This window comes from Oncorhynchus keta, chromosome 3 (assembly GCF_023373465.1).
Source record: "Oncorhynchus keta strain PuntledgeMale-10-30-2019 chromosome 3, Oket_V2, whole genome shotgun sequence".
Lineage (NCBI taxonomy): Eukaryota > Metazoa > Chordata > Actinopteri > Salmoniformes > Salmonidae > Oncorhynchus > Oncorhynchus keta.
Window position 1 is genome coordinate 706,354 of NC_068423.1, and position 26,859 is coordinate 733,212.

A 26,859-nucleotide genomic window follows, 5' to 3' on the forward strand; every position below is an offset into this window, starting at 1 on the left:
GCTTGTGTGGCCTACCACTGAGTCATTGTTGCTCCTAGACGTTTCCATAACAGCACTTACAGTTGACCGGTTCAGCTCTAGCACGGCAGAAATTTGACAGACTGACTTGTCGGAAATGTGGCATCCTATGACGATGCCATGTTGAATGTCACTTAGCTCTACAGTAAGGCCATTCTACTGCCAATATTTGTATATGGAGATTTCATGGCTGTGCTCGATTTTATACACCTGTCAGCAAAGGGTGTGGCTGAAATAGCCGAATTCACCAAATTGTAAGGGGTGTCCACATACTTTTGTATATGTAGTGTATCAAACCGGCCCAAGTCAAAATGTAATGGCATTGTCTGTTGCAGCACGTTACAGTGACTAGGGTATGGTGGATTTTCTCACACAACACAATGCCACAGATGTCTCAAGTTGAGGGAGCATGCAATTGGCATGCTCACTGCAAGAATGTCTACCAGAGCTGTTGACAGAGAATGCAATGTTCATTTCTCTACCATAAGCCGCCTCCAAGGATGTTTTAGAGAATTTTGCAGGACGTCCAACCGGCCTCACAACTGCAGACCATGTGTAACCACACCAACCCACATCTGGCTTCACTTGTGGGATCGTCTGAGACCATCCACACGGACAGCTGAAGAATTTCTGCACAAACTATCAGAAACCGTCTCAGGGATGCTCATTTGCGTGCTTCGTTGTCCTCGCCAGGGTCTTGACCTGATTGCAGTTTGGCGTCATAACCAATTTCAGATTGCTCACCTTCGATGGCCACAAGCACAATGGGGAATTGTGCTCTTCACTCATGAATCAAGGTTTCAACTGTACCGGGTAGATGTCAGACTTTTGCTGATGTAGGACAGCATGTTCCAGTTCCCGCCAATATCCTGCAACTTCACACAGCCATTGAAGAGGAGTGGGACAACATTCCACAATCAACAGCCTGATCAACTTTATGCGAAGGAGCTGTGTCGCGCTGCATGAGGCAAATGGTGGTCACCATAATTTGCAAATAAATTCATTAAAAATCCTACAATGTGATTTTCTGGATTTTTTTTCTCATTTTGTCTCTCATAGTTGAAGTGTACCTATGATGAAAATTACAGGCCTCTCTCGTCTTTTTAAGTGAAGTGGGAGAACTTGCACAATTGGTGGCTGACTAAATACTTTTTTGCCCCACTGTATATCTGTGTTCCCAGTTGTGAAATCCATAGATTAGGGCCTAATGAATGCATTTCAATTGACTGATTTCCTGATTTGACTGAAATCCATAGATTAAAATTTAAATTGACTGAATTACTTTTATGAACTGTAACTCAATAAAATCTTGTTGTTGCTTTTATATTTTTATATTTTTGTTCACTGTATTTTTTTGCTTGTGTTTTTAACAAATCCTTAACAGCCATGGTGTGGTGCTGCGTTCTGGGGATAATTCATTCTGCCAGGGGGCGCTGACAGGGTTGATGGGCCAGGGGTTAGGGTTAACGGGGCCATGTCAAATGATTGACTCAATGAGTTTTCCTGACCGTGGATGGAGGGATAGAGAGAGGGAGAAGGAGAAGGGGTGTGAGGGTCGCAGGGGTTAAAGAAAGGGAGAGTTTGGACCTGGTGTGACTCTGAGAAGAGCCAGACCCTGCTATCTGGCAGCCATAGGTGTTTGCCTTGCCATAAACTTGGACTGGTTTATATTTCACAACTGCGGCTGTACCTCTCTGTCTGAATTCTATGAAACAAGCAAGGCTTTTTAGGGAGAGGAGGGGGATTCCAGAAAACTGATAATCACTGCTGGCAGAAGTTGGGGCCATAACACAGGCTAGTGATACTCACTCACATAAAGAGGGCTGGGGCTGTGTGTCTGTGGCTGGGACTGGGGCAGTATATGTTTGTGTCTATTGTTTCCCTGCCCATTAAGGACCTGTGGAGATGGAGAAGACTGGGACTTTATTTCGGGGGCTGGGGGCTGGGGCCTTATGTCAGGGGCAATGGCTGAGGTTGGGGATATATATTACGGGGCAATGGCTGGGGTTATATGTTTGTAGCAGTCTGTGCCGCCTCCTTGCCTTTAAAGACCTGGAGAGTTGATGGGGAGATAAAAGTGCCCTGTGAGTCTTGATGCCCATAAAGCTGCTCATTGCCCTCGGTCTGTTGGGCTCTGTCGAGATGTGATCCTGCAAAAATATTTTCTCGTCATGAACCTGTCATCTATGGAGGGAGCCCTGACGCGGAGCCGGGTGGAGCCAAGAGGAGTGGGGCAGTCTTATTTTATTTATTTGAAGGTTGTCCTGTGGTAAACTGTTGAGTGGGGTGAAAAGGCCTCGTGGGCCTCCAGTGTATAAACAGCTAGGTTTAGTGTAAATCTCCCCTATACACAGACCCAGACATGTCCAGGGTCGACTGACACCAGACTTGTCCAGGGCCAACTGACACACCACTGACTTATACCAGACAGAGTTTGTATTTGTGTGTTCCGACATTTTGGGGAGTGTGTGGTGGTGGGGGGTCGAGTGTGTGTTCCCTTTCAGTCAGTAACAACGGTACAACAGACTAAGGGGGAGTCCTACTCTCATGACTTCGGTTGAAGGATCTGCAGTCATGCCTGACAAAGCCAATAAAATCCGTGCCTTGTTGGAAGCCCCAGACCTAACAGGTAATAATTAATTCCTTCAATTATGCCGCTCTTTACCTCGGTGTGAACAGGAACGATTCACACTACTAAAACAAACAATTGGACCACAAGACTGTCTTAAATTGCGCCAACTAAACTGTCCCTTATTTGGAGAGTTTGCTCACCCACTGGACGTTGAGTCCTGAAGTTTGTATGGTTCTCCTAAGTTTTTTAATCACAAACAATTCCTAATTCTTCTAATTGTTCGGCCTGGCTATAGCAATAAGTAAGCTGGATAACGCGACCAAAACAACAAATGCTAACAAGCCGGGTTTGGGTTTGCATGCCCCAATAAATTAAAAGATACTCACATATGTTGCCTTGTATGGCTCGGTGCATCCTCAGGCTGCCTTCGCTCAAATCAGTTTGTGTGCGAGACTAGTGGACAGCTGGCACTGTTCCCCCTAGTAGTCCGCAGTGCATGTTCTCTTGACAATCGTGTAGCCTTCTTTAGGGGGCTTGGCGTTTCCGATAGTGACTTCCTCTCCCGAGTGCCAGTACCTCGACTGAGTCTCAGTTGCGGCACAAAAAGATGGTTTGTGCCATTGGTCTGGACAAATGCCTCCCGGCTCTTGTGCGCTCTGTTGCCAGTTACTGGAAACTACTCGAAGAGAGAGGGCAAACAGGTTCTGTGGGTATCCCTGTTTCTGCCTTGGTTAAGCACCGCTTGCCTCTCTTCGCAGACCATGGCTAGTTAACAAGTGCTGCATAGCATGCTAGCCAGGTTAGCTAACTCGCTGAGGCAAACTAACTACTACTAGCTATTCCTGCCACCCACGGTGGAGTTGCTTGGGTAGCTATCTTGTTTAGTATACGTAGTGTTAAGTCAGTTTCTTATTGTAAACAGACTGTCCTGTGACCAAAATGGCTGGCTAACCTAGCTTAGACTAAAGAGCCTCCTGGCTAACGCATCAGCTAGCATGCATAACTTCCGGTGAATTAAACTTAATAGCGTTGACACGGCGCTATGGCAACCCCATTACTATTTTCAATTCCTGGAGTTGGAGGGAGTAGAGAAAGCGGGGCTTGCATGCTCCTCCGATAAGGAAGTAACCCCGAGCAGCCGTGGTGCTCCACAAAAAAACATTACTGTGATGAGTGCCCCAATGTTTTGTTACGGAATACAGGGTACTACGTCAGCCATTGCCAGAGCCCTCATGCAGGCTATACAGTCTCACGGAAGCACAACATGTGTTGAAGCTTGTCCAATTTTATCCCCCCAGAGTCGATGCCCGCGCCCCCGTGGAAATCAAATTAGCATAATAAAAAATCTCCAATCTATCAGTTTAAGCTAGAGATACCTGTTTTTAGCATTGGATGCATCAGAATCCACTGCATTGGCCGATGTCGCACTTCCGTATTTACTGTGAAAGGTGACAGAGCTAGAGTGGTGTTTGTCAGGCCATGGGTCATCCCGAAAATGGGTCTACAGTTTGGCATTCAAACTATTAGCTCTCTATGGAATTATGAGACTGTCACAAACACTATGCTGTTCTACGTCCCTCATGACTGTCTTGGGACTTGTCTGAAGTCAGTACAGCTTCCAAACAGTTTTGGCTACACACTTGCATGTGAGAATGTGAATGTGTGCATGTTTAACCTGTGGTTGTTACGCAACAGGACAGTTACCCCGTACTGCCTTCAAACCATGACACACATTGCCTGGCAATTATCAGGGCCTGGCCTATGTTAAAAGTGTTACAAAAAAATACAAAGATTTTCTGTTGCGGAAAATAAAGAAGGTTTGGTTTTTAAAAGGTAGAGGTTAAATTTCATTCAGTACAGACATTTGTTCACAGCTCAACTCAACCCATAAGTTGTGCCAAGAGACCACTTTTTTTGGAGAAGCTATTTTTTGTAAACTATATAATTCTGATTTCTTTTCCAGGGATACACAGCATCCTGAAATATACACTAAATCGCCAAAAGTATGTGGACACCCTTTCAAAGTAGTTTTGACTATTTCAGCCTAACCCGTTGCTGACAGTTGTATAAAACCGAGCATACACCGTAATAGGATGCCACCTTTCCAACAAGTCGGTTTGTCAAATTTCTGCCCTGCTAGAGCTGCCGGTCAACTATAAGTGCTCTTATTGTGAAGTGGAAACGTCTAGGAGCAACAACAGCCCAGCTGTGAAGTGGTAAGCCATACAAGCCACAGAACCTGACTGCTGAAGAGCATAACACGTAAAAATCCTTCTGTCCTCCGTTGCAATACTCACAACCGAGTTCCAAACTGCCTCTGGAAGCAACGTCAGCACAATAATTGTTAGTAGAGAGCTTTATGAAATGGGTTTCCATGGCGGAGCAGACGCACACAAGCCTAAGATCACCCTTCGCAATGCCAAGCATCGGCTTGAGTGGTGTAAAGTTCACAGCCATTGGAATCTGGAGCAGTGCAAACTCTTTCTCTGGAGTGATGAACCAAACTTCACCGTCTGTCAGTCCGACAGATTAGTCTGGGTTTGGTGGATGCCAGGAGAACCCTACCTGCCCCAATGCATAGTGCCAACTGTAAAGTTTGGTGGATGAGAAATAATGGTTCAGGCTAGGCCCCTTAGTTTTTCATGGTTCAGCCTAGGCCCCTTAGTTCCAATGAAGGGAAATCTTAACACTACAGCATACATTGACATTCTAGACGATTCTGTGCTTCCAACTTTGTGGCAACAGTTTGGGGTAGACCCTTTCCTGTTTCAGCTTAACAACGTTCCTATGCACAGAGCGAGGTCCATACAGAAATGGTTTGGCCTAATCGCCCGACCTCACTAATGCTTGTGACTGAATGGAAGCAAGTCCCAGAAGAAATGTTCCAGCATCTAGTGGAAAGACTTCCCAGAAGAGTGGAGGCTGTTATAGCAGCAAAGGGGGGACTAACTCCATATTAATGCCCATGATTTTGTAATGAGATGTTTGACAAGCAGGTGTCCACATACTTTTGGACATGTTGTGTTTGTAGATGTCTTTGTCAGAAATAATTATGTATTACCCTTGACGGAGTGATCCTGAAAGTTAAATATTGCTCAACTTAACCCACTCTACCCTACTGTTATCTACAACAGACCCCGAGAGCCTGGAGTTGGAAGTGGTCACATAATGTTTCACACACACACACTTCTACAACCCCTTCCCCAACTATCCCTGTACTGGGGGAGGGTGGCTGAAACCTCAATGGGAGATATGAGCAGGAAATAAGAACCAGATGTGGGTGCAAAACGAGGGGGAACAGGGAACCCTTCTCACTGAAACATGGAGCCGCCCTGGCTCCGCCCACTGTACCTCTACTTTACTGGTCCACAGTAGGCATCCACAACAATGCATTGGGAAGACTTTTAACCGTAAAACTCAATAGAATACAACCCTATATGCCTTGAATCCCATAGTAACTCTGTACCCCACCACCAGTGGTTACAATAAGATCCAGATCCACAAAAACTGGTTAATCCAACTTTACAACAACACAACCTGAGATATGCTATAGCTACAGCCTTGGGCTAGATCTACCTGCCTGCCTGCCTCAGTCTTTCTCTACATGGCTTACTATACAACTGTCTCCACATACCAAAGCTATGTATATGTTCCTGTCTCAATGCACTAAACGCACTCAAACAGCAGTTTTTTTTCTGCAGAGGAGAAGAAAAGAGAGACATGATAATGTTGGTGTGTTTGCTAATTCTGTAAGGTTTAACGCGTGTGAATTGGTGTGGGCGCATGTTTATGTATGTGTGTGTAATTTAGGAGCTGTGTGTGTGTGTGTTAAGTGGAAAGTGTTTTGGACAGTCTCCCCTGCATCTTTCCAACCACTTACCATTCCCCTCCAGAATTCAGTCAAACCTGCACTTAAGTTAAATTACATTGCACGAATAGAGGAAACATTTACTGGGTGAGAACAAAAGTAAAGTCAATTGAATGTAAATTCTGGGATGTCTTTTTGAATCCGTGTTCCTTCACTGACAGTTTTATTGAATCTGCCTCTTAGTTTCTGTCCTTCTCCTGTCTCTCCCTACTTCCCTCCTCTGTCAGCTATCCTCTCCCTTCGGTATCACCCCACTCTCTGTCTTTCCATCTCTCTTTCCATGTAGGGGTAGGGCCCAGTCATGCCGGCACTGTGAGCTCTCCTATCACTTCCATCAGCTCAACGTATGTCTCGTGACGTTAAATACCGTCCTTGCATTCATCTGCATCTAATTCTCACCCCTTCCCTCTTTCCATTTCTCTCTTTCCTTTTCTCTATCCCTCCTCTCTCCCTTCCCGTCTCCTCACACTCTTGACATCAGCTGGCGCTGCTCGAGTGCTGTGAAGTTTGTCCATGTCTCCTCTGCACGCTCTCCTTTTTTCTTTCACCCTATATATTGCGCTCTAACACACTAACACAATCTCACTCTTTATCAATCTCTTTCTCGCTTTTCTTTGTTTCTCTGTGGTGAAGTTAATGAGCCTTGCAGAGGCCGTCAATCGTCAGCATCATCTCCATTTCTGTCTGAAGGAGTGCGTGTGGCAGGCAAGGGAGGGAGGAGGGGATGGAGATGGATGGATGGAATTGTGTGGGAAGCAAGCAGCCTTGTGCATTCTGAGGAGGAGGAGAGGGTAGCAAATGAGGGTAGAGAATACAAAAAAAACAAATGGGGCTTTTTGGTTGTTGGTTTCTCTCACTATCAGTAGTCCTGACCAGACACGACCTCTATCCGTAACGGGGTAGACCTTTTCACCCCTTCTCTCTGCTCCATCACAGATCAAGGCCGCGTTCATTAGTAATGGAGAATGTTTTGCAACAGAACATTTCCAGGTACTCCCTCCCTGTGTCAGTCTTCTTTTCCCCCATTTGGTACAGAATGAACGCGACTCAGTTAGCCCGTTTTCACCTGGCTTCCCGTCCAGCACTAGTACTTCTGGTACTCTGATTATAACCTACTGAGCTAGCAGCATGACACCATTTGATTTATATGAATACATACATTTTCTCTCTCCTTTCTCTCCATGATGTGCATTTATGTTCTTTGCTCTTCTTTCCCAAGGCTCTTCCAACACACTGTTATTGGTATCAGTATAGATATTGACCGCTGTTGTTAGATAAATAAGAGACAGATAAGGTGAGTGGACAACAGAAAACATGACGATGGCTTTATCACAAAGGGCACCCTATTCCTGTTATTGTCCACAGGTCCGCTGGCCAGGTAGACTGACTGTAGAAGTAATTGTGAAACTAGAGAGAAGAGAGAGGACAATGATGATGAAGGGAGTGATTGAGAAAGGGAGTGAAGGAGGCGAGAGGGAGGGAGGGAGAGAGAGAGAAAGAAAGAAAGTGAGAGAAAGAAAGGACAAAAACAGGGAGAGTGTTAGAAAACACAGTGAGGAAAGAGAAGCATGAGGGAATGGGGTAAGAGAGTGAGAAAAGAGAAGAGACAGACCGATGAACTTAGCCTTAAGATGCTTTTGGGAAACGGGGCCCAGTCCAAAAAGGAAAGGGAACAGACACACAAATAGCGGCCAGCCTGATTTCTCGCCCTCCTCCTTCCTCCTATTCTTTCTCTAATCACTTTTTCACTAATCGCTGTGTCCTTTCATATTTTGGGTTCTGTCCCTCCTCTCCCTCTCCCACTCCCGTCTTGTCTTCCTTTTTGTAGGAGTGCTGAGTTCTCTGACTGTGTCCTGACCAATGTTCTCTCTAAGCTGCGCACGGACGCGCAGCTCCCCCAGGACTGCCGCGGAAAAGAAATGCCAGCATGTGCAGAGATGCACAAGATTGAGCTTCACTCAACTTGACTAATTTGCCATGTTAGTTTACACCAGAGGTCACCAACCCTTTGAGTGAAAATCCCTTTCTGAGTGTAAATTCAAGCCCAGATCTACCCCGCAGATTCTTTTTAACATCACTTATAAAACGTAAGACTATGCAACATTAACTGTTTAAAAACAGTACTTTAGCAATGAGGTTTGGGCAGCAGGCTATAGGACCAACACATTATCACCGCATATGGGCTTTGCTTGAATTGCCCTGCCAATGCATCTGATTGGCCAGCAGTAGGCCTATAGTGCACTTGATTTACTCTCCGCTGATTCGGGTGCACCTACCAAATAAATAGGAACGCAAATGCTTTATCATTGGGTTTTTACAGAAATGTTTGGAGATTGACTAGGAATGCCTTGGAGATCGACCAGTAGATCGTGATCGACTGGTTGGTGACCACTGGTTTATAGTATCATTGTTTCCCTCTACTTTGGGAATTGTGATCGAATCAACATTAATATTTGTCCCTTTCAATGCAACATATCGAAACAAATGTAATTATGCCAGACTTAGTCTGCCATTTTGTTTTAGGCAGAGTACATCGGAGGAGGATGCTATTGCATTGACAGGCACGAGCGGTCTCAAGTAGATGTGCTTGTTTTGAGATCAAAGCTGTATGTACCTAGTTAGTAAGTTGTAGCTAATTTCTGGTCAGCAAAGGGGGACTGATTTGCTTCTTACAAGAGCACAAAATGTGTACATTTTTAGCCATCATTGAAAAGTCAGGTAAACGTTTTTTTGAAGGGGTGTGTTGTATTTTGAGACAGGCTTGAATATGCTAAGATAATAGGCAGACAATACATTGTCTGATTATATGTAAAAATTAATATGAGAATAATAATGAATTTTATTTTGTAAAGTGGTTTCTTGCATCAAACAACACAATACAACATTTTCAGTCACAGCCTTTTCTGAAGGACAAGTAGCTAAACAGGTTACTATCCAGCTCTGCATGTTTTAAAAAGGCTTATGGAATGTTGGCCTACATCGAACACTGCTACTGTAGACTATAGCACAGCTAGAACATCTATTTCAATAGCTATTTCCATGTTAAAATTTTATGAGATTTTCTACATTTTTTTGATGGTAGGCTACTCTGGTAGGCCTACATTATGATCAAATAGCCATAGTATCCTATTTGGCCACTGTTAAAATTGTAACTTAGTGTGTACAGCCTCAGTGTTCACAGTAAACGCGCACCGGAAGTTGCACAGAATTTACACAACATTCAAGTTTGCGCTCAATTTTAGATTTGCTGTGTGCCAAAAAAAAACAAGAGGGAACATTGGCCCAGGCCCTCCTCTGTCTCTCATTATGGTTATATAGACCCTCTCTCTACATCTTTAAACTTTTATACCATCACCATGGAAATCTTTAAAGGCACAGAGATGTTATTCTGGGCTAAAGTTTGGACCGGGACATAAAAATAGGCCTAAATAATCTAATATGGGACCTGTCCCAAATGGTACCCTATTCCCCATATAGTCCACTACTTTTCACCAGAACCCTTATGGGCCTTGGTCAAAACTGGTGAAATATATAGGGTATAGGGTGCCATTTGGAACACAAACATGGCCGTTTTTAATGCCTAAATTCCAAATTCCGTCGTCCTGTATCTGTTTCTTGTCATGGTATGGTACGGAGAGAGAGAAGCCTGCCCTTACAAGTTGGCTCACTTCACTCTGTCTGCTTAAGAAGTATTCTGGTGGTACCGAGTGTAACTGTGGCCTAGTCACTCCACCTACATCCCTCTCCATTTCTCCCTCCATCCCTCCCTCCTTGTGTCCCTTCACTCATCCGTGCCCACGGCTGTTCACAACAGGTCCAGCACAGTGTGTGTCTGTGTGTGCACACTGGTGTGTGTGTGTGTGTGCACATGCATATGTGTGTGTGTGCAGGTGTGTGTGTGTGAGAAAAACATGTGGAGGTGTGCTTTTGCTGAGCAGTAATGAGGGAACCCATAGACTAGTCGTGGTGAAGTGTGACAGTGTGTTGGTGACTGTTGGCAGTCGGGGAACATCAGTGGGTGTAGGGGAAAGCAGGAAAATACATTGTGTGTGGGTGTGTCTCCTGCAACTAATCTGTTGGCACCGGCTCAAGTCAACTCACGAAAACGTCCCCTGCAGCTGGCCCTGGTGACTCTGTTTGTCCCCATTGTGTTTGTGTGTCATGTCCAGGGTCGTATTCATTTGGCACCAAATGGAAGAAAACACGGAAACAGGGAGCGACTACTTGAACTTGTTTTAATTTTCCATTGCAAAACGTTTTGCTACCATGTGCCCTTATGAATATGACCCTGGTCCTGTCCATGGCCTTACCCTGTCCCCAAACCCGGACCAAAGGTACCGTATAGACAAGCAGCCGCCAGGGCAGGACCTCAATGGCCCCACCCTTCTTAGATTATATATATATATTTTTTTGCGAGCAGTGATAAGACAAGTCTGTTCTCATGGCATTCTGCTTGTGAAAACAGGCTGCATAGTTTTTGCATGCAGGCCCACTGACAGACAAGTCACAGTCAGTGATGGTATAGCAAAATAGGTTTTATTATTGTGAGAGAGAGCCCCTCGTCCTCACCCAAGTGTGTGTGTGTGTGTGTGTGTGTGTGTGTGTGTGTGTGCGTGCGTGCGTGCGTGCGTGCGTGCGTGCGTGCGTGCGTGCGTGCGAGCGTGCGTGCGTGCGAGCGTGCGTGCGTGCGTGCGAGCGTGCGTGCGTGCGAGCGTGCGTGCGTGCGTGCGTGTGCATGAGTGTTTGAGATGGTGCATAAGCCCACTTGTAGGCGCCTGCTTGTTTATTGCATAATCTTTTGTTTGTGTGTTTATCAGTGTCCGTATGTTTGGGCATGAGTGTGTGTTTTGTTCATGTGTGTGTTTGTGAGCCTGTGTGTTTATGTAAGTGTGTGAGACGGTGTAGAAGGCCTTTTGGAGGCGCCTGCTTGTTTATAGTGTAATCTGTGTTTGTTTGGAGCCCTGTGATCGACTCCAGGCCTCTGATAAAAGGCCAAGTATCTGCTGCTGCATTCTACTCTTTTCTCGCTTTCTTTCTCTTCAGCCTTTTCCTCTACACCAGACTCAGACTTCAGCCTTTTCTTCTTAATTGGACTTTCCCCATGACCTCATGACCTCTAAGTATTAAAATATTCAAAATATTGTGTCAACCTCTTGGAGTAGCATATTAAATTGGTGTTGGATTGATGTTTGCTGCACCCGGGTTCCAGTACTGGTCGGACCACCTCCCGAATACGCCCCCTGAATTTGCTGCAGGATTATGTTATATATGGTAAAATAACAACCCCTCTCTCTCTCTCTCTCTCTCTCTCTCTCTCTCCAGGGGCAGTACCAGCCTTCAGACCTCCTGTGCCCAGAGACATATGTCTTTGTGCCCATAGAGAGCTGCATCCCAAGCCTGGAGCAGACCCACTACGCACGCTTCAACCAGGAAGCTGACGCAGGTAATGAACACAGCTCCCTACTGTACACTAGGAACACTACCCTACAGCAATCAGCACACTGACCTATCAGTCATTCTTGGTCGGCAATAGCCTCAAGATTAGAGAAGTGGGACAGTAATCGGAGGGTTGTTGATTCGGATCCCCGGGGGAAATATGGCTGGAGTGAGCCGGCAACCGGAGGGTTGCTTTCATCAGAATCTCAGGTGCCATCTACTGCCGTTGTGCCCGTAAGCAAGGCACTAAACCTCTACAACTGGTTGGGGTTGGGAATATCGTAAGACATAATAAAAAGCACATTTCCAATTCACATTGGACAATGTTGTATCCCACACACTGAAAACTGACAACCCACTCATCCAATCATCCCCTTAGGGTTCCCAAACTTTTTCACTAAAGCCCCCCAGCTATTTTGCGCCCTATAGGCAATATCACAATGCGTAAAAACAACCTAAGAAATGTGTTAAATTACCAGAGCTTTTCACTTGGCCCATATTATTAGGCTATTGGTTTCTGCCTACAAACAGAAACTAAAACAAGAAGCTCCCGCGCTCAGGTCTGTTCAACGCTGGTCCGACCAATCTGATTCCACGCTTCAAGACTGCTTCGATCATGTGGATTGGGATATGTTCCGTACTGCGTCAAACAACAACATTGACGAATACGTTGATTCGGTGAGCGAGTTCATTAGAAAGTGCATTGACAATGTCGTACCCATAGCAACGATTAAAACATTCCCAAACCAGAAACTGTGGATTGATGGCAGCATTTGCGTGAAACTGAAAGCTCGAACCACTTCTTTTAACCAGGGCAAGGTGACCGGAAACATGATCGAATAAAGCTATTCCCTACGCAAGGCAATGAAACAAGCTAAGCGCCAGTATAGGGTCAAAGTAGAGTCGCAATTCAACGGCTCAGACACAAGAGGTACAGTGGGGCAAAAAAGTATTTAGTCAACCACCAATTGTGCAAGTTCTCCCACTTAAAAAGATGAGAGAGGCCTGTAATTTTCACCATAGGTACACTTCAACTATGACAGACAAAATGAGAAAAAAAATCCAGAAAATCACATTGTAGGAGTTTTAATGAATTTATTTGCAAATTATGGTGGAAAATAAGTATTTGGTCAATGACAAAAGTTTCTCAATACTTTGTTATAAACCCTTTGTTGGCAATGACAGAGGTCAAACGTTTTCTGTAAGTCTTCACAAGGTTTTCACACACTGTTGCTGTTATTTTGGCCCATTCCTCCATGCAGATCTCCTCAAGAGCAGTGATGTTTTGGGGCTGTTGCTGGGCAACACAGACTTTCAACTCCCTCCAAAGATTTTCTATGGGGTTGAGATCTGGAGACTGGCTAGGCCACTCCATCACTTTGAAATGCTTCTTACGAAGCCACTCCTTCGTTGCCCGGGCGGTGTGTTTGGGATCATTGTCATGCTGAAAGACCCAGCCACGTTTCATCTTCAATGCCCTTGCTGATGGAAGGAGGTTTTCACTCAAAATCTCACGATACATGGCCCCATTCGCTTCACAGTAGGTATGGTGTTCTTTGGATGCAACTCAACATTCTTTGTCCTCCAAACACAACGAGTTGAGTTTTAACCAAAAAGTTATATTTTGGTTTCATCTGACCATATGGCATTCTCCCAATCTTCTTCTGGATCATGCAAATGCTCTCTAGCAAACTTCAGACGGGCCTGGACATGTACTGGCTTAAGCAGGGGGACACGTCTGGCACTGCAGGATATGAGTCCCTGGCGGCGTAGTGTGTTACTGATGGTAGGCTTTGTTACTTTGGTCCCAGCTCTCTGCAGGTCATTCACTAGGTCCCCCTGTGTGATTCTGGGATTTTTGCTCACCGTTCTTGTGATCATCTTGACCCCACGGAGTGAGATCTTGCGTGGAGCCCCAGATCGAGGGAGATTATCAGTGGTCTTGTATGTCTTCCATTTCCTAATAATTGCTCCCACAGTTGATTTCTTCAAACCAAGCTGCTTACCTATTGCAGATTCAGTCTTCCCAGCCTGGTGCAGGTCTACAATGTTATTTCTGGTGTCCTTTGACAGCTCTTTGGTCTTGGCCATAGTGGAGTTTGGAATGTGACTGTTTGAGGTTGTGGACAGGTGTCTTTTATATTGATAACAAGTTCAAACAGGTGCTATTAATACAGGTAACGAGTGGAGGACAGAGGAGCCTCTTAAAGAAGTTACAGGTCTGTGAGAGCCAGAAATCTTGTTTGTTTGTAGGTGACCAAATACTTATTTTCCACCATAATCTGACCTATGATGAAAATTACAGGAACTCACTCATCTTTTTAAGTGGGAGAACTTGCACAATTGTTGGCTGACTAAATACTTTTTGCCCCACTGTGTATCACTAGCCACTTTAAACAATGCTACTTAATAATGCTACTTAATATAATGTTTACATACCCTACATTACTCATCTCATATGTATATACTGTACTCTATATCATCTAATGCATCTTTATGTAATACATGTATCACTAGCCACTTTAACTATGCCACTTTGTTTACATACCCTACATTACTCATATGTATATACTGTACTCGATACCATCTACTGCATCTTGCCTATGCCGTTCTGTACCATCACTCATTCATATCTTTATGTACATATTCTTTATCCCTTTACACTTGTGTATAAGGTAGTAGTTTTGGAATTGTTAGGTTAGATTACTCGTTGGTGATTACTGCATTGTCGGAACTAGAAGCACAAGCATTTCGCTACACTCGCATTAACATCTGCTAACCATGTCTATGTGACAAATAAATTTGATTTGATTAGGATAGACATTGTTTGAAGAGAGCAGAGTTGGAGAGAGAGCAGACACCTGCACTTTCTCTTGAGCTGCGTTTTGCAGATAGGCTACCTTTTAGGAGCGGAATGATTTTCAGACAGAGATATGGGTGATCAATATTTATTTCCAGGCAATCTAGAAGTTCATTTCCTTGGAAAGATACCTGTCCCGTACTTCTCCACCCATGCATATAGACTACTCTATTTAATTGAGACCACATGCACGCGCCCCTGATCTCGCATGCCCAAGAGGAGAGGTAGGCCAAAGGCTACTGAACTTGAAGGAGAAAAAAAAAATGTGCGGACACTTGCACTTGCTCTTTAGGTTTTGCATATAGGATGAAGCCTACCTTTAGGAGCGGGACCATTTGCAGTGCAAACATATAGGCCACTTGATCTCGCATTTACAACTAGGAGAGGTAGGCTACTGAACTTGAAGTTGTGAATGCTGAGTGTGTGAATAATGCGAGAAAGAGGTGATTTTAATACAATAGGTAGTAAGCTAATGCATGCAAAGCAGAAAGATTTAGTTTCCAAATAATCCCAAAGTTGTCTGTCTCACCACCTGCTCCCACCTGCAGCATGAAAAATGCTGACCACACAGTAATCTCTGTCAGGACCCGCAAATCACATGGATATCCCGTGGTAATGCAGCCCACCACATTGGTCCTACTTTTAAAAAAGTATATTAAAAAAAAATGTTCAAGCTGTTTTGGATGCGTATACTGATCCGAGTCTGATCGTGCAGTATGTTGAAACCTCTGGGATGGCTCCAGACACAGAGCGGTCCCTGAACCCAGGTCAGTTTGTGTGCTAGCTCAACTGGCTCCACTGTGGTCTGAGAGCTGACACTGTCATTAATGAGGATTCAGGGTTGCGTCCCAAATGGCACCCTGACCTGGGGCCCTGGTAAGAAGTATTGCAGTATGTAGGGAAAAGGGTGACATTTGGGATGCAGCCTCAGTGTTATTATTTCCAGAATAATGATATCAGTGATAAAAGCTGGACCAACCAGGAGGCGCCACGGATGGAAGAGAGCGGTTGGAGAGGAGGAGAAGGAGAGAGAGGGTTCACTGCAGGTAACTGGCTAGTGGGGTACTTAAAAGTACTCTTTCTCTCTCACACACACACACACTCCCCTCTCTCTCCCTCTCCAATTTATGTCCTGCTCTGCTGACTGTGCAGTTCTCTACTCTCCTCTGAGTTGTTAGAGTTCTATATCAGCACACACACTTACCCCCACTGCAGTGGCTATAGTAATCCTCTCCAAAGCCGTTTAGCTCTTTCATGATGAGCCTGGCTGTGTCTATGAGAATCTCAACTCTACTCACTGATCTGGCTAAGGAAACAAAAATATAGGTGAGATTTTAATCTGTACAGCTAGCAGATCTTTGAGTTTGAGTCTTTGTCTCCTGTGTCTCGCCTGCAAGCAGAGAGAAAGAGAAAATCGTTGTTAAGTTGTTAAAATCTGATGCCCTTTGGTGGAATTATATTGCCACATATATTGTAAACTACCTTCATTAGATACAGTTGATGTCGAAAGTTTACATACACTTAGGTTGGAGTCATTAAAACTTGTTTTTCAACCACTCCACACATTTCTTGTTAACAAACTATAGTTTTGTGCCTAACATAATTAATTTTTCCAACAATTGTTTACAGAGATTATTTCACTTATAACTCACTGTATCACAATTCCAGTGGGTCAGACGTATACACTAAGTTTACTGTGCCTTTAAACAGGAACATTCCAGAAAATGATGCGATGGCTTTAGAAGCTTCTGATAGGCTAATTGACATCATTTGAGTCAATTGGAGGTGTACCTGTGGATGTATTTCAAGGCCTACCTTCAAACTCAGTGCCTCTTTGCTTGACATCAGGGGAAAATCTAAAGAAATTAGCCAAGACTTCAGAAAAAAAAATGTGGTCCTCCACAAGTCTGGTTCATCCCTGGGAGCAATTTCCAAGTGCCTAAAGGTACAATGTTCATGTGAACAAACAATAGCGCACAAGTATAAACACCATGGGACCACACAGTCGTCATACCGCTCAGGAAGGAGACACGTTCTCTTTTGTTATTTTTGTACCTTTATTTAACTAGGCAAGTCAGTTAAGAACTCTTGACAGCCTTGTGGGTTAACTGCCTTGTTCAGGGGCAGAATGACAGATTTTTACCTTGTCAGCTCAGGGATTCAATCTTGCAACATTTCGGTTACTAGTTCAATGCTCTAACCAGTAGGTTACTTGCCGCACCAGCATCTTCACAAGGTCCTTTGCTGGTCCATCTCTGTCTCCTAGAGATGAACGTACTTTGTTGTGAAAAGTGCAAATCAATCCCAGAACAACAGCAAAGGACCTTGTGAAGATGCTGGAGGAAACAGGTACAAAAGTATCTATATCCACAGTAAAACGAGGGTGGTCAGCAAGGAAGAAGCCACTGCTCCAAAACCGCCATAAAAAGCCAGACTACGGTTTGCAACTGCACATGGGGACAAAGATCGTACTTTTTGGAGAAATGTCCTCTGGTCTGATGAAACAAAAATAGAACTGTTTGGCCATAATGAACATCATTATGTTTGGAGGAAAAAGGGGGAGGCTTGCAAGCTGAAGAACACCATCCCAACCGTGAAACACGGGGGTGGCAGCATCATGTTGTGGGGGTTATTTTCTGCAGGAGGGACTGGTGCACTTCACAAAATAGATGACATTATGAGGAAAGGAAAATTATGTGAATGAATTGAAGCAACATCTCAAGAAATCAGTCAGGAAGTTAAAGCTTGGTCGCAAATGGGTATTCCAAATGGACAATGACCCCAAGCATACTTCCAAAGTTGTGGCAAAATGGCTTAAGGACAACAAAGTCAAGGTATTAGAATGGCCATCACAAAGCCCTGACCTCAACCTTATAGAAAATATGTAGGCAGAACTGAAAAAGCATGTGCGAGCAAGGATGCCTACAAACCTCACTCAGTTACACCAGCTCTGTCAGGAGGAATGGGCCAAAGTTCACCCAACTTATTGTGGGAAGCTTGTGGAAGGCTACCTCAAACGTTTGTCCCAAGTTCAACAATTTAAAGGCAATGCTACCAAATACTAATTGAGTGTATCTCAATTTCTGACCCACTGGGAATTTGATGAAAGAAATAAAAGCTGAAATAAATCATTCTCTCTACTATTATTCTCTACTATTATTCTTATTTCACATTCTTAGAATAGAGTGGTGATCCAAACTGACCTAAGACATGACATTTTTACGAGGATTAAATGTCAGCAATTGTGAAAAACTGAGTTTAAATGTATTTGGCTAAGGTGTATGTAAACGTCCAACTTCAACTGTACACTCCATTACCAAAAGTAAGTGGACACCTGCTTGTCTAACATTTTCTGCGGGGACTTGTTTCCATTCAGCCGCAAGAGCATTAGTGAGGTTGGGTACTGATGTTGGGCGATTAGGCCTGGCTCGCCGTCTGCTTTCCAATTTATCCCAAAGATGCGTGATGGAGTTGAGGACAGGGCTCTGTGCAGGACAGTCACGTTCTTCTACACCAATCTTAACAAACCATTTTTGTGTGAAACTCACTTTGTGCACGGGGGCATTGTCATGCTGAAACAGGAATGGGCCTTCCCCAAACTGTTGCCACAAAGTTGGAAGCACAGAATCTTCTAGAATGTCATTTTATTCTGTAGCATTAAGAACTAAGGGGCCTAGCCCAAACCACGAAAAACAGCCCCAGACCATTATTCTGCCAAACCCAGATTTGTCCATCGGACTGCCAGATGGTGAAGCGTGATTCATCACTCCAGAGAACGCATTTCCACTGCTCCAGAGTCCAATGGCGGCGAGCTTTACACCACTCAAGTCGACGCTTGGCATTGCGCTTTGTAATCTTAGTCTTGTGTGTGGCTGCTCGGTCATGGAAACCCATTTTATGAAACTCCCAACGAACAGCTATTGTGCTACGTTGTTTAGAGAGGCAGTTTGGAACTCGGTAGGGAGTGTTGCATTCGAGGACAGACGATTTTTACGCGCTTCAGCACTCGGCGGTCCCATTCTGTGCACTTGTGTGTCCTACCACTTCGCGGCTGAGCTGTTGCTCCTAGACGTTCAAAACAACAGCACTTACATTTGACGGGGGCAGCTCTAGCCAGACCAAAATTTGACGAACTGACTTGTTGGAAAGGTGGCATCCGATGACGGTGCCACATTGAAGGTCACTGAGCTCTTCAGTAAGGCCATTCCACTGCCGATGTTTGTCTATGGAGATTGCATGGCTGTGTGCACGATTTTATACACCTGCCAGCAAGTGATGTGGCTGAAAGAGCTGAATAAACTCATTTGAAAGGGTGTCCAATACTTTTGTATACATGGTGTACATTTTGAATTCCAGGTTTCCCGGGAGACAAGTGATTATTCTCTGGATGGAACATTTGTAAAACACAAGGAAAATATTCAACCCTAGTCTGTAGCTTATTCTTTAGATGCTTGGGGCTACTGGTGAACCATGATGTGCAGACATAATCAAAGTGCCACTGAACTTTAGGGTGCCTGTAGGTTTCCATCCAATTAGTGACAGATTTTAATGTGAACATTATCAAATCTGCATAAAAACAATATGCACAGGGTTTCCATTAGGAAAATTTGGTGCTCGACAACGTGACCGGGAATATTTAAATTTAGATTCAGATGGCAGCGCCATCATTAAGCAAGGGATATTGACCAAATATGCCACATTTACTCGTCCTTAAAAACAGCCTATAACAAATGACAAAAACACTATTCCTTGTGTTTCAATCTGTAACATATGCAAAACTTTATATAATATTTTTAGGCTACTTTCCTAAAACAACAATTGAACCTCATGGTTCAGCTGTCTGAGATTTGAGCACTAAATACTTCAGGGCATTGCATGCATAGACCTATAGGCTTGTGTCCACTATATGATTCAGATTCAGAAAACTTTTAATGTCCTCAGAGGCAATTCATCTTGCAGCAGTCATAAAACATATCACATCAAAAAATGTCAAATAAATAGCAAAGGATATTTACAAACAAATAGGCAGGGTAAGTGCAATTAGTCCAACATTTTAAGTTGCAGAATGGCATTCGAAATAAAAGACTTAGCCCTATTTCTTTTAACCTTAGGTAGTCTGTACCTGCGACTAGAGGGAAGGAGCTGCAATTCAGGGTGGAATGGATGGGAAGAGTCAACCACTATGTTATTCGCCTTATGGAGGGCTCTACTCAGGTCAGTTCTTGCTGTTGCTGCCCCATGATTTTTTCCGCAAGTCCTGACTATCTTGACAAACCTATTTTTCTGTGCAACCTTGATATTCCCAAACCAGCAGGTCAAGCAGTAGGACAGAATGCTCTCAATTCATGATTTATAAAAGAGAACCTTGATGGTTAGATCAACATAAAAAAAAGTGAAGTTTCCATAAGAAATACATTCTCTGATTGGCCTTTCTTAAAAATAGTGTCAGACACCGATCCCAGGACAGCTTGTTATCAATGACTAGCCCAAAGTATTTGTACTCCACTATTTCAATGGGCTCACCTTTATCAGTGATGGTGTGTGCATGGTAGTGTTCCTTCAAAAGTCAATCACCATGTCCTTAGTTTTTGATGCATTCAATATTCGATGGGATGGCTCACACCAGAGAGTAAAATCATTCAGAGCCGTTCTGTGCTCCGTCTCATCCCCTTCGAGAAGACTGACCAAAGCAGTATCGTCAGCATATTTGATCAGGTGGGGCCCTGGGAATTGGCTCTGGCAGCTGTCTGGATACAGTATGTATAGTACTGTTGAAAGAACACTGCCCTGTGGGGTTCCAACTGAAGTAGTGCGCACCTCAGAGAGTGTGTTGCCAACTTGTACCTACTGAGACATATAAGTTAGGAAGTTGGTGATCCATGTGATAAGCATAGCATCAAGTCCGAAGTCTCCTCTCTCTGTCTGGGAGGACCAACGGATTGATTGTGTTGAATGCTGATGAGAAATCTGCGAACATGATATGCACATGGGTTTTATGCATGTACACCAGATGTAAGCGCGAGAGGATTGCATCATCTGTCCCTCTCTCTGACCGGTATGCAAATTGGAGGGGTCAAGGGGGTGTCTGGTGGTGTTAATTTATATATGCCTTGATGATCTTTTCAAGAGATTTAATCAAGAGAGGTAAGAGCAACAGGTCTGTAATAATTTGATGCAGATGGATGAGAGGTTTTTGGGACAGGTACACTAATAGGGAAAAAGAGAGCAGAAGACACCGCTCAGCTGGGTGGAACAGTGTTTCAAGACATGACCACTTATGTTGTCAGGCCCTGGACTCTTTCGTGCTCCGGTGCTTTTGAACACTTGTTGTATGACTTCCTCTTTGATGACAAGCGTGCTCTCGGTTGCCATGCCATCCTCCGCCAGACAGGCCAGGGAAACGGGGGTGCCCCCTGTTTCAAAGCGGGTGAAGAAGTTGTTTAGTTCATTGGCGGTAGAGGCACAATCTCTCGTCCAGGCAGGGATTGATACGTCGCTTACCTTTGAAGGGGGTGTTTACCATATTCTTAATGCCCAACCAGGCAGAGCGAGAGTCTCCATGTGACATTATCTGTTGCACCTTATCCTTGAACTGGCATCTCACCTTTTTTATCTCTTTGTTCACATTTCTCTGTACCTCTTTTCTTTTGAGTGGATTCCCGGAGGCAAACAGTTGTTTCATCTTGTTAAAAGCACCACTTTCAATTATTTGGTCACCCATGGTTTGTTGTTAAGAAATATACAGTGCATTTGGAAAGTATGGTTTTTAGTTGCTTCTATGCGTGCAGAACAAATTCTCTACTTCCTGTTTTCGTACAGTCTTTCTAAGTACCAGAAAGCTCGACTAGGGGGCTTTAAACACCATGGAACACAATGATCAGTTCATACATCTCAACAGCTAGCACAGCCGCACACAGTTCCAGGCGTGTGATAGTCATGGCTGGTCAAGGGGACAATTTTGATTTCCCCATGACAAATCAAACATGGCATTGACCTTCCGAGTCAATAACTCTTAGGTATGGCTACTGTAGAGGCATCCGAGAAGATGTGCAGTTCTCTTCTTTGAGTGGTAGACATGGAGACTGGGATGTAGGTCCTCTGAATATACATATGTTCCAACTCCATCAAAGATTCCTTCCACATTTTCCATTCCTCTTCTAATTCTGTGCGTAGGGGGACATCCCACTCACTCTGATCAGAAGAGAGTTCTCTGATTAAGGCTTTACCTTGCATTGTTAATGGAGCCACGACCCCAGGGGGGTCATAAAGACTATTCGCTATGGACAGCAGGGTAGCCTAGTGGTTAGAGCGTTGGACTAGTAATCGCAAGGTTGCAAGTTCAAACCCCCCGAGCTGACAAGGTACAAATCTGTCGTTCTGCCCCTGAACAGGCAGTTAACCCACTGTTCCTAGGCCGTCATTGAAAATAAGAATTTGTTCTTAACTGACTTTCCTGGTAAATAAAGGTAAAATAAAAATGAACAGGATACCTCTCTGTGTAAATGGCTTCTCATTGTGGGATACCTGAAATGAGAAGCTGTATGTTTCCAGGTTCCAGGAAAGTCCCAGGCTCCGTTGAAAGGGGAGAGGATCCACTCTGACGTCCAGCTCTTTTAAGTCTTTAGCACGGTCCTCCATATGGAAGGCTTCCATAACTGTTTTGCTATTGGATGCAATCTTGTGTAGTTTCATGTTGGACATTGCTTGTGTTTTTCTTAGAATGTTGATAGTTTCTTCTGTAGTAGCTACTGATGTCAGCCCATCATCAACGTAGATGTTCCAAGCATATTTTTGAACACCACAGATCTCGGTACACTTTGAGGTGACAGATATAAGAGCATCGTCACCTTGCACTTTCTCTGCTGTAGCGGTGTCTGTATTTGAAGGGGCTGGGCCTGGATGCAGAGCATCAAGATGTCTGTTGCTGTCACACTCAGGGCACTTGATTTACACATTACAGTCTTTAGCTCTGTGCTGAGTTGACCCACAACATCGAAAACAAATGCCAGAGTTCTGTATCTAAACCCACAACACTTTTAAAGAGGATGTGGCTTGTTATGTATTGAGCAGTGATGGTTAGGGCATTCAACCTTTGTCTTACTGGGTTTGTTTTGGTGGTCTGAGGGCTCAGATGGCACGTCTGTTTTGTATACAGTCACCAGGTGTCTTGCTGCTGTACCTGGCAGGTTTCTCACTTTTCGTAGACACCTGGGTAGCCATAGCACCATAGCACTCTTCTAGTCGTTGCCAGACCATGTTAAGCCCTGCTGTTGCATTGAAAATATGGACAGATCTAGTTCTCTTTGCTTGCTCAGACAACTCTGCCCCTAGCCAGATCTAACTCTTCCCTGGCTGATAAATTCAAGTCTCTGGTCGCATTGAGAAAGAATGTTTTCCATGCCCAATAATTTTCAGGGCGATCATCAAACTTCAGGAGTCCGAAACTCACCATCTCACGGCGTACGAGGTACTTGATGAGGTCTGGTGCCACTTGTGACTCAGGGAGGTTCTGTGTGTGTGACTGGAAGTGGGCTTGTTTTCCATTTCCACCATGCTGTTGTTCCTTTCTTTTGAACAGAGAGCCTCTGTTCATGCTCTGTTGTTTGCTACTGTCTTGATTGTGGCATCACGGTCCCGAGATGGCATAGCAGTTCAGACGTCTTTTGTCCACGTCTTGTCGTGTCCTGTATATATAAATATTTACAACTTTTTTCACATACATTTTATTTTTTTTTTCCATCAACTCATCTTCAAAACACTCTCCTGCAACCCGCCTCACCAATTTATATTTATAAATAAGTATTATTTACCTCAAATCTGCAATCCTCCAAGAAGCTAGCCAGAAACTCCAAGAAGCTAGCCAGAAACTAGCCAGAAGCTAGCCAGGAGCTAGCCAGAAGCTAATCAGAAGCTAGTTCAGAAGCTAGTTAGCTTCTTTACTGGCAAATCGTTAGTATCCAGCTAACCGCGGTTTGTGGTCATCAGCTATCCTTTAGCTCGAAAATCTATCGCCAGTTTTGTACGGCGCAGCGCGGCTCGGAACGGAACATACCGGACCAATTCTTCTCTCCATGTCCTTGGATTTCAACTGCTCTCTGGACATTCATTCCCGGATCTCACAGCTAGCTAGCTGCTATCCGTGTGTCTATCTGCTCTCGTCGATTCCGGAGCAAACATCAATTACTCCGGAGCTAGCCAGCTCCGTCAATCACTCCTGAGCTCCGTCAATCACTCCTGGGCTGCAGTCACCTATCTGGACCCGTTTTACTGCCTACGCGGAGCCCCACCGGGCCTTCACAACTGGACTGCCGACGTTATCTACCCGAAGGAGATCCGGCTGGCTCCTCCGTCGCGACGTTACCTGAACGCCCATCTGCGGCATGCTAACCGTTAGCTGTCTTACCGGCTGCTCTCAGAATAGACAATCGGACAATTTATTTATTTTTATTATTATTATGTTTCTTCTTGGGCCTCTATAACTATATCTATTGTTTTTTTTTGTTTTTTTTTGTGTGTGATTTGGACTAATCCCCTCTACCACACGGAACCCCACTAATCTACTGACGGAACGCAAGAGGTGGCTAACAACAGACCTCCATCCTATGCTAGCTTGCTACCGATGTCCTGGCTAGCTGTCTAAATCGCCGTGACCCTCAAACCAACCTCTCCACTCACCGGACCCTTTTGATCACTCGACTAAGGATGCCTCTCCTTAATGTCAATATGTCTTGTCCATTGCTGTTCTGGTTAGTGTTTATTGGCTTATTTCACTGTAGAGCCTCTAGTCCTGCTCACTATACCTTATCCAATTTATTAGTTCCACCGCCCACACATGCAATGACATCTCCTGGTTTCAATGATGTTTCTAGAGACAATATCTCTCTCTTCATCACTCAATACCTAGGTTTACCTCCACTGTATTCACATCCTACCATACCTTTGTCTGTACATTATACCTTGATGCTATTTTATCGCCCCCAGAAACCTCCTTTTACTCTCTGTTCCAGACGTTCTAGACGACCAATTCTTATTGCTTTTAGCCGTACCCTTATTATTCTCCTCCTATGTTCCTCTGGCGATGTAGAGGTGAATCCAGGCCCTGCAGTGCCTAGCTCCACTCCTATTCCCCAGGCGCTCTCTTTTGATGACTTCTGTAACCGTAGTAGCCTTGGTTTCATGCATGTTAACATGCATGAATGCATGTTAGCCTCCTCCCTAAGTTTGTTCTATTCACTGCTTTAGCACTCTCTGCCAACCCGGATGTTCTAGCTGTGTCTGAATCCTGGCTTAGGAAGACCACCAAAAATTCAGAAATTTTAATTCCAAACTACAACATTTTCAGACAAGATAGAACTGCCAAAGGGGGCGGTGTTGCAATCTACTGCAAAGATAGCCTGCAGAGTTCTGTCCTACTATCCAGGTCTGTACCCAAACAATTTGAACTTCTACTTTTAAAAGTCCACCTCTCTAAAAACAAGTCTCTCATCGTTGCCGCCTGCTATAGACCACCCTCTGCCCCCAGCTGTGCTCTGGACACCATATGTGAACTGATTGCCCCCCATCTATCTTCAGAGCTCGTGCTGCTAGGCGACCTAAACTGGAACATGCTTATTAACACCCCAGCCATCCTACAATCTAAACTTGATGCCCTCAATCTCACACAAATTATCAATGAACCGACCAGGTACCCCCCAAAGCCTTAAACACTGCCTCATTGCCTGCATCCGTAATTGGTCAGCGGTCAAATGACCTCCACTCATCACTGTAAAACGCTCCCTGAAACACTTCAGCGAGCAGGCCTTTCTAATCGACCTGGCCGGGGTATCCTGGAAGGATATTGATCTCATCCCGTCAGTAGAGGATGCCTGGATATTTTTTTTAAATGCCTTCCTAACCATCTTAAATAAACATGCCCCATTCAAGAAATTTAGAACCAGGAACAGATATAGCGCTTGGTTCTCCCCAGACCTGACTGCCCTTAACCAACACAAAAACATCCTATGGCGTTCTGCATTAGCATCGAACAGCCCCCGTGATATGCAGCTGTTCAGGGAAGCTAGAAACCATTATACACAGGCAGTTAGAAAAGTCAAGGCTAGCTTTTTCAAGCAGAAATTTGCTTCCTGCAACACTAACTCGAAAAAGTTCTGGGACACTGTAAAGTCCATGGAGAATAAGAACACCTCCTCCCAGCTGCCCACTGCACTGAAGATAGGAAACACTTGTCACCACTGATAAATCCACAATCCATAATTGAGAATTTCAATAAGCATTTTTCTACGGCTGGCCATGCTTTCCACCTGGCTACTCCTACCCCGGTCAACAGCACTGCACCCCCAACAGCAACTCGCCCAAGCCTTCCCCATTTCTCCTTCTCCCAAATCCATTCAGCTGATGTTCTGAAAGAGCTGAAAAATCTGGACCCCTACAAATCAGCCGGGCTAGACAATCTGGACCCTTTCTTTCTAAAATTATCTGCCGAAATTGTTGCCACCCCTATTACTAGCCTGTTCAACCTCTCTTTCGTGTCGTCTGAGATTCCCAAAGATTGGAAAGCAGCTGCGGTCATCCCCCTCTTCAAAGGGGGGGACACTCTTGACCCAAACTGCTACAGACCTATATCTATCCTACCATGCCTTTCTAAGGTCTTCGAAAGCCAAGTCAACAAACTGATTACCGACCATTTCGAATCTCACCATACCTTCTCTGCTATGCAATCTGGTTTCAGAGCTGGTCATGGGTGCACCTCAGCCACGCTCAAGGTCCTAAACGATATCTTAACCGCCATCGATAAGAAACATTACTGTGCAGCCGTATTCATTGATCTGGCCAAGGCTTTCGACTCTGTCAACCACCACATCCTCATCGGCAGACTCGACAGCCTTGGTTTCTCAAATCATTGCCTCGCCTGGTTCACCAACTACTTCTCTGATAGAGTTCAGTGTGTCAAATCGGAGGGTCTGCTGTCCGGACCTCTGGCAGTCTCTATGGGGGTGCCACAGGGTTCAATTCTTGGACCGACTCTCTTCTCTGTATACATCAATGAGGTCGCTCTTGCTGCTGGTGAGTCCCTGATCCACCTCTACGCAGACGACACCATTCTGT

The 26,859-nt window shown here is 44.6% G+C and overlaps 1 protein-coding gene across 1 annotated transcript in view; it reads left to right on the forward strand.

Annotated features, from left to right (window-relative positions):
* LOC118363205 (arginyl-tRNA--protein transferase 1-like) overlaps nt 1–26,859 on the forward strand; it is a 112,395-nt gene that overhangs the window by 53,809 nt on the left and 31,727 nt on the right. Inside the window, exon 4 of the mRNA XM_052485735.1 lies at nt 11,781–11,923. Within this exon, the coding sequence (XP_052341695.1) occupies nt 11,781–11,923 (143 nt within the window). The remainder of the gene's footprint in view (nt 1–11,780; nt 11,924–26,859) is intronic.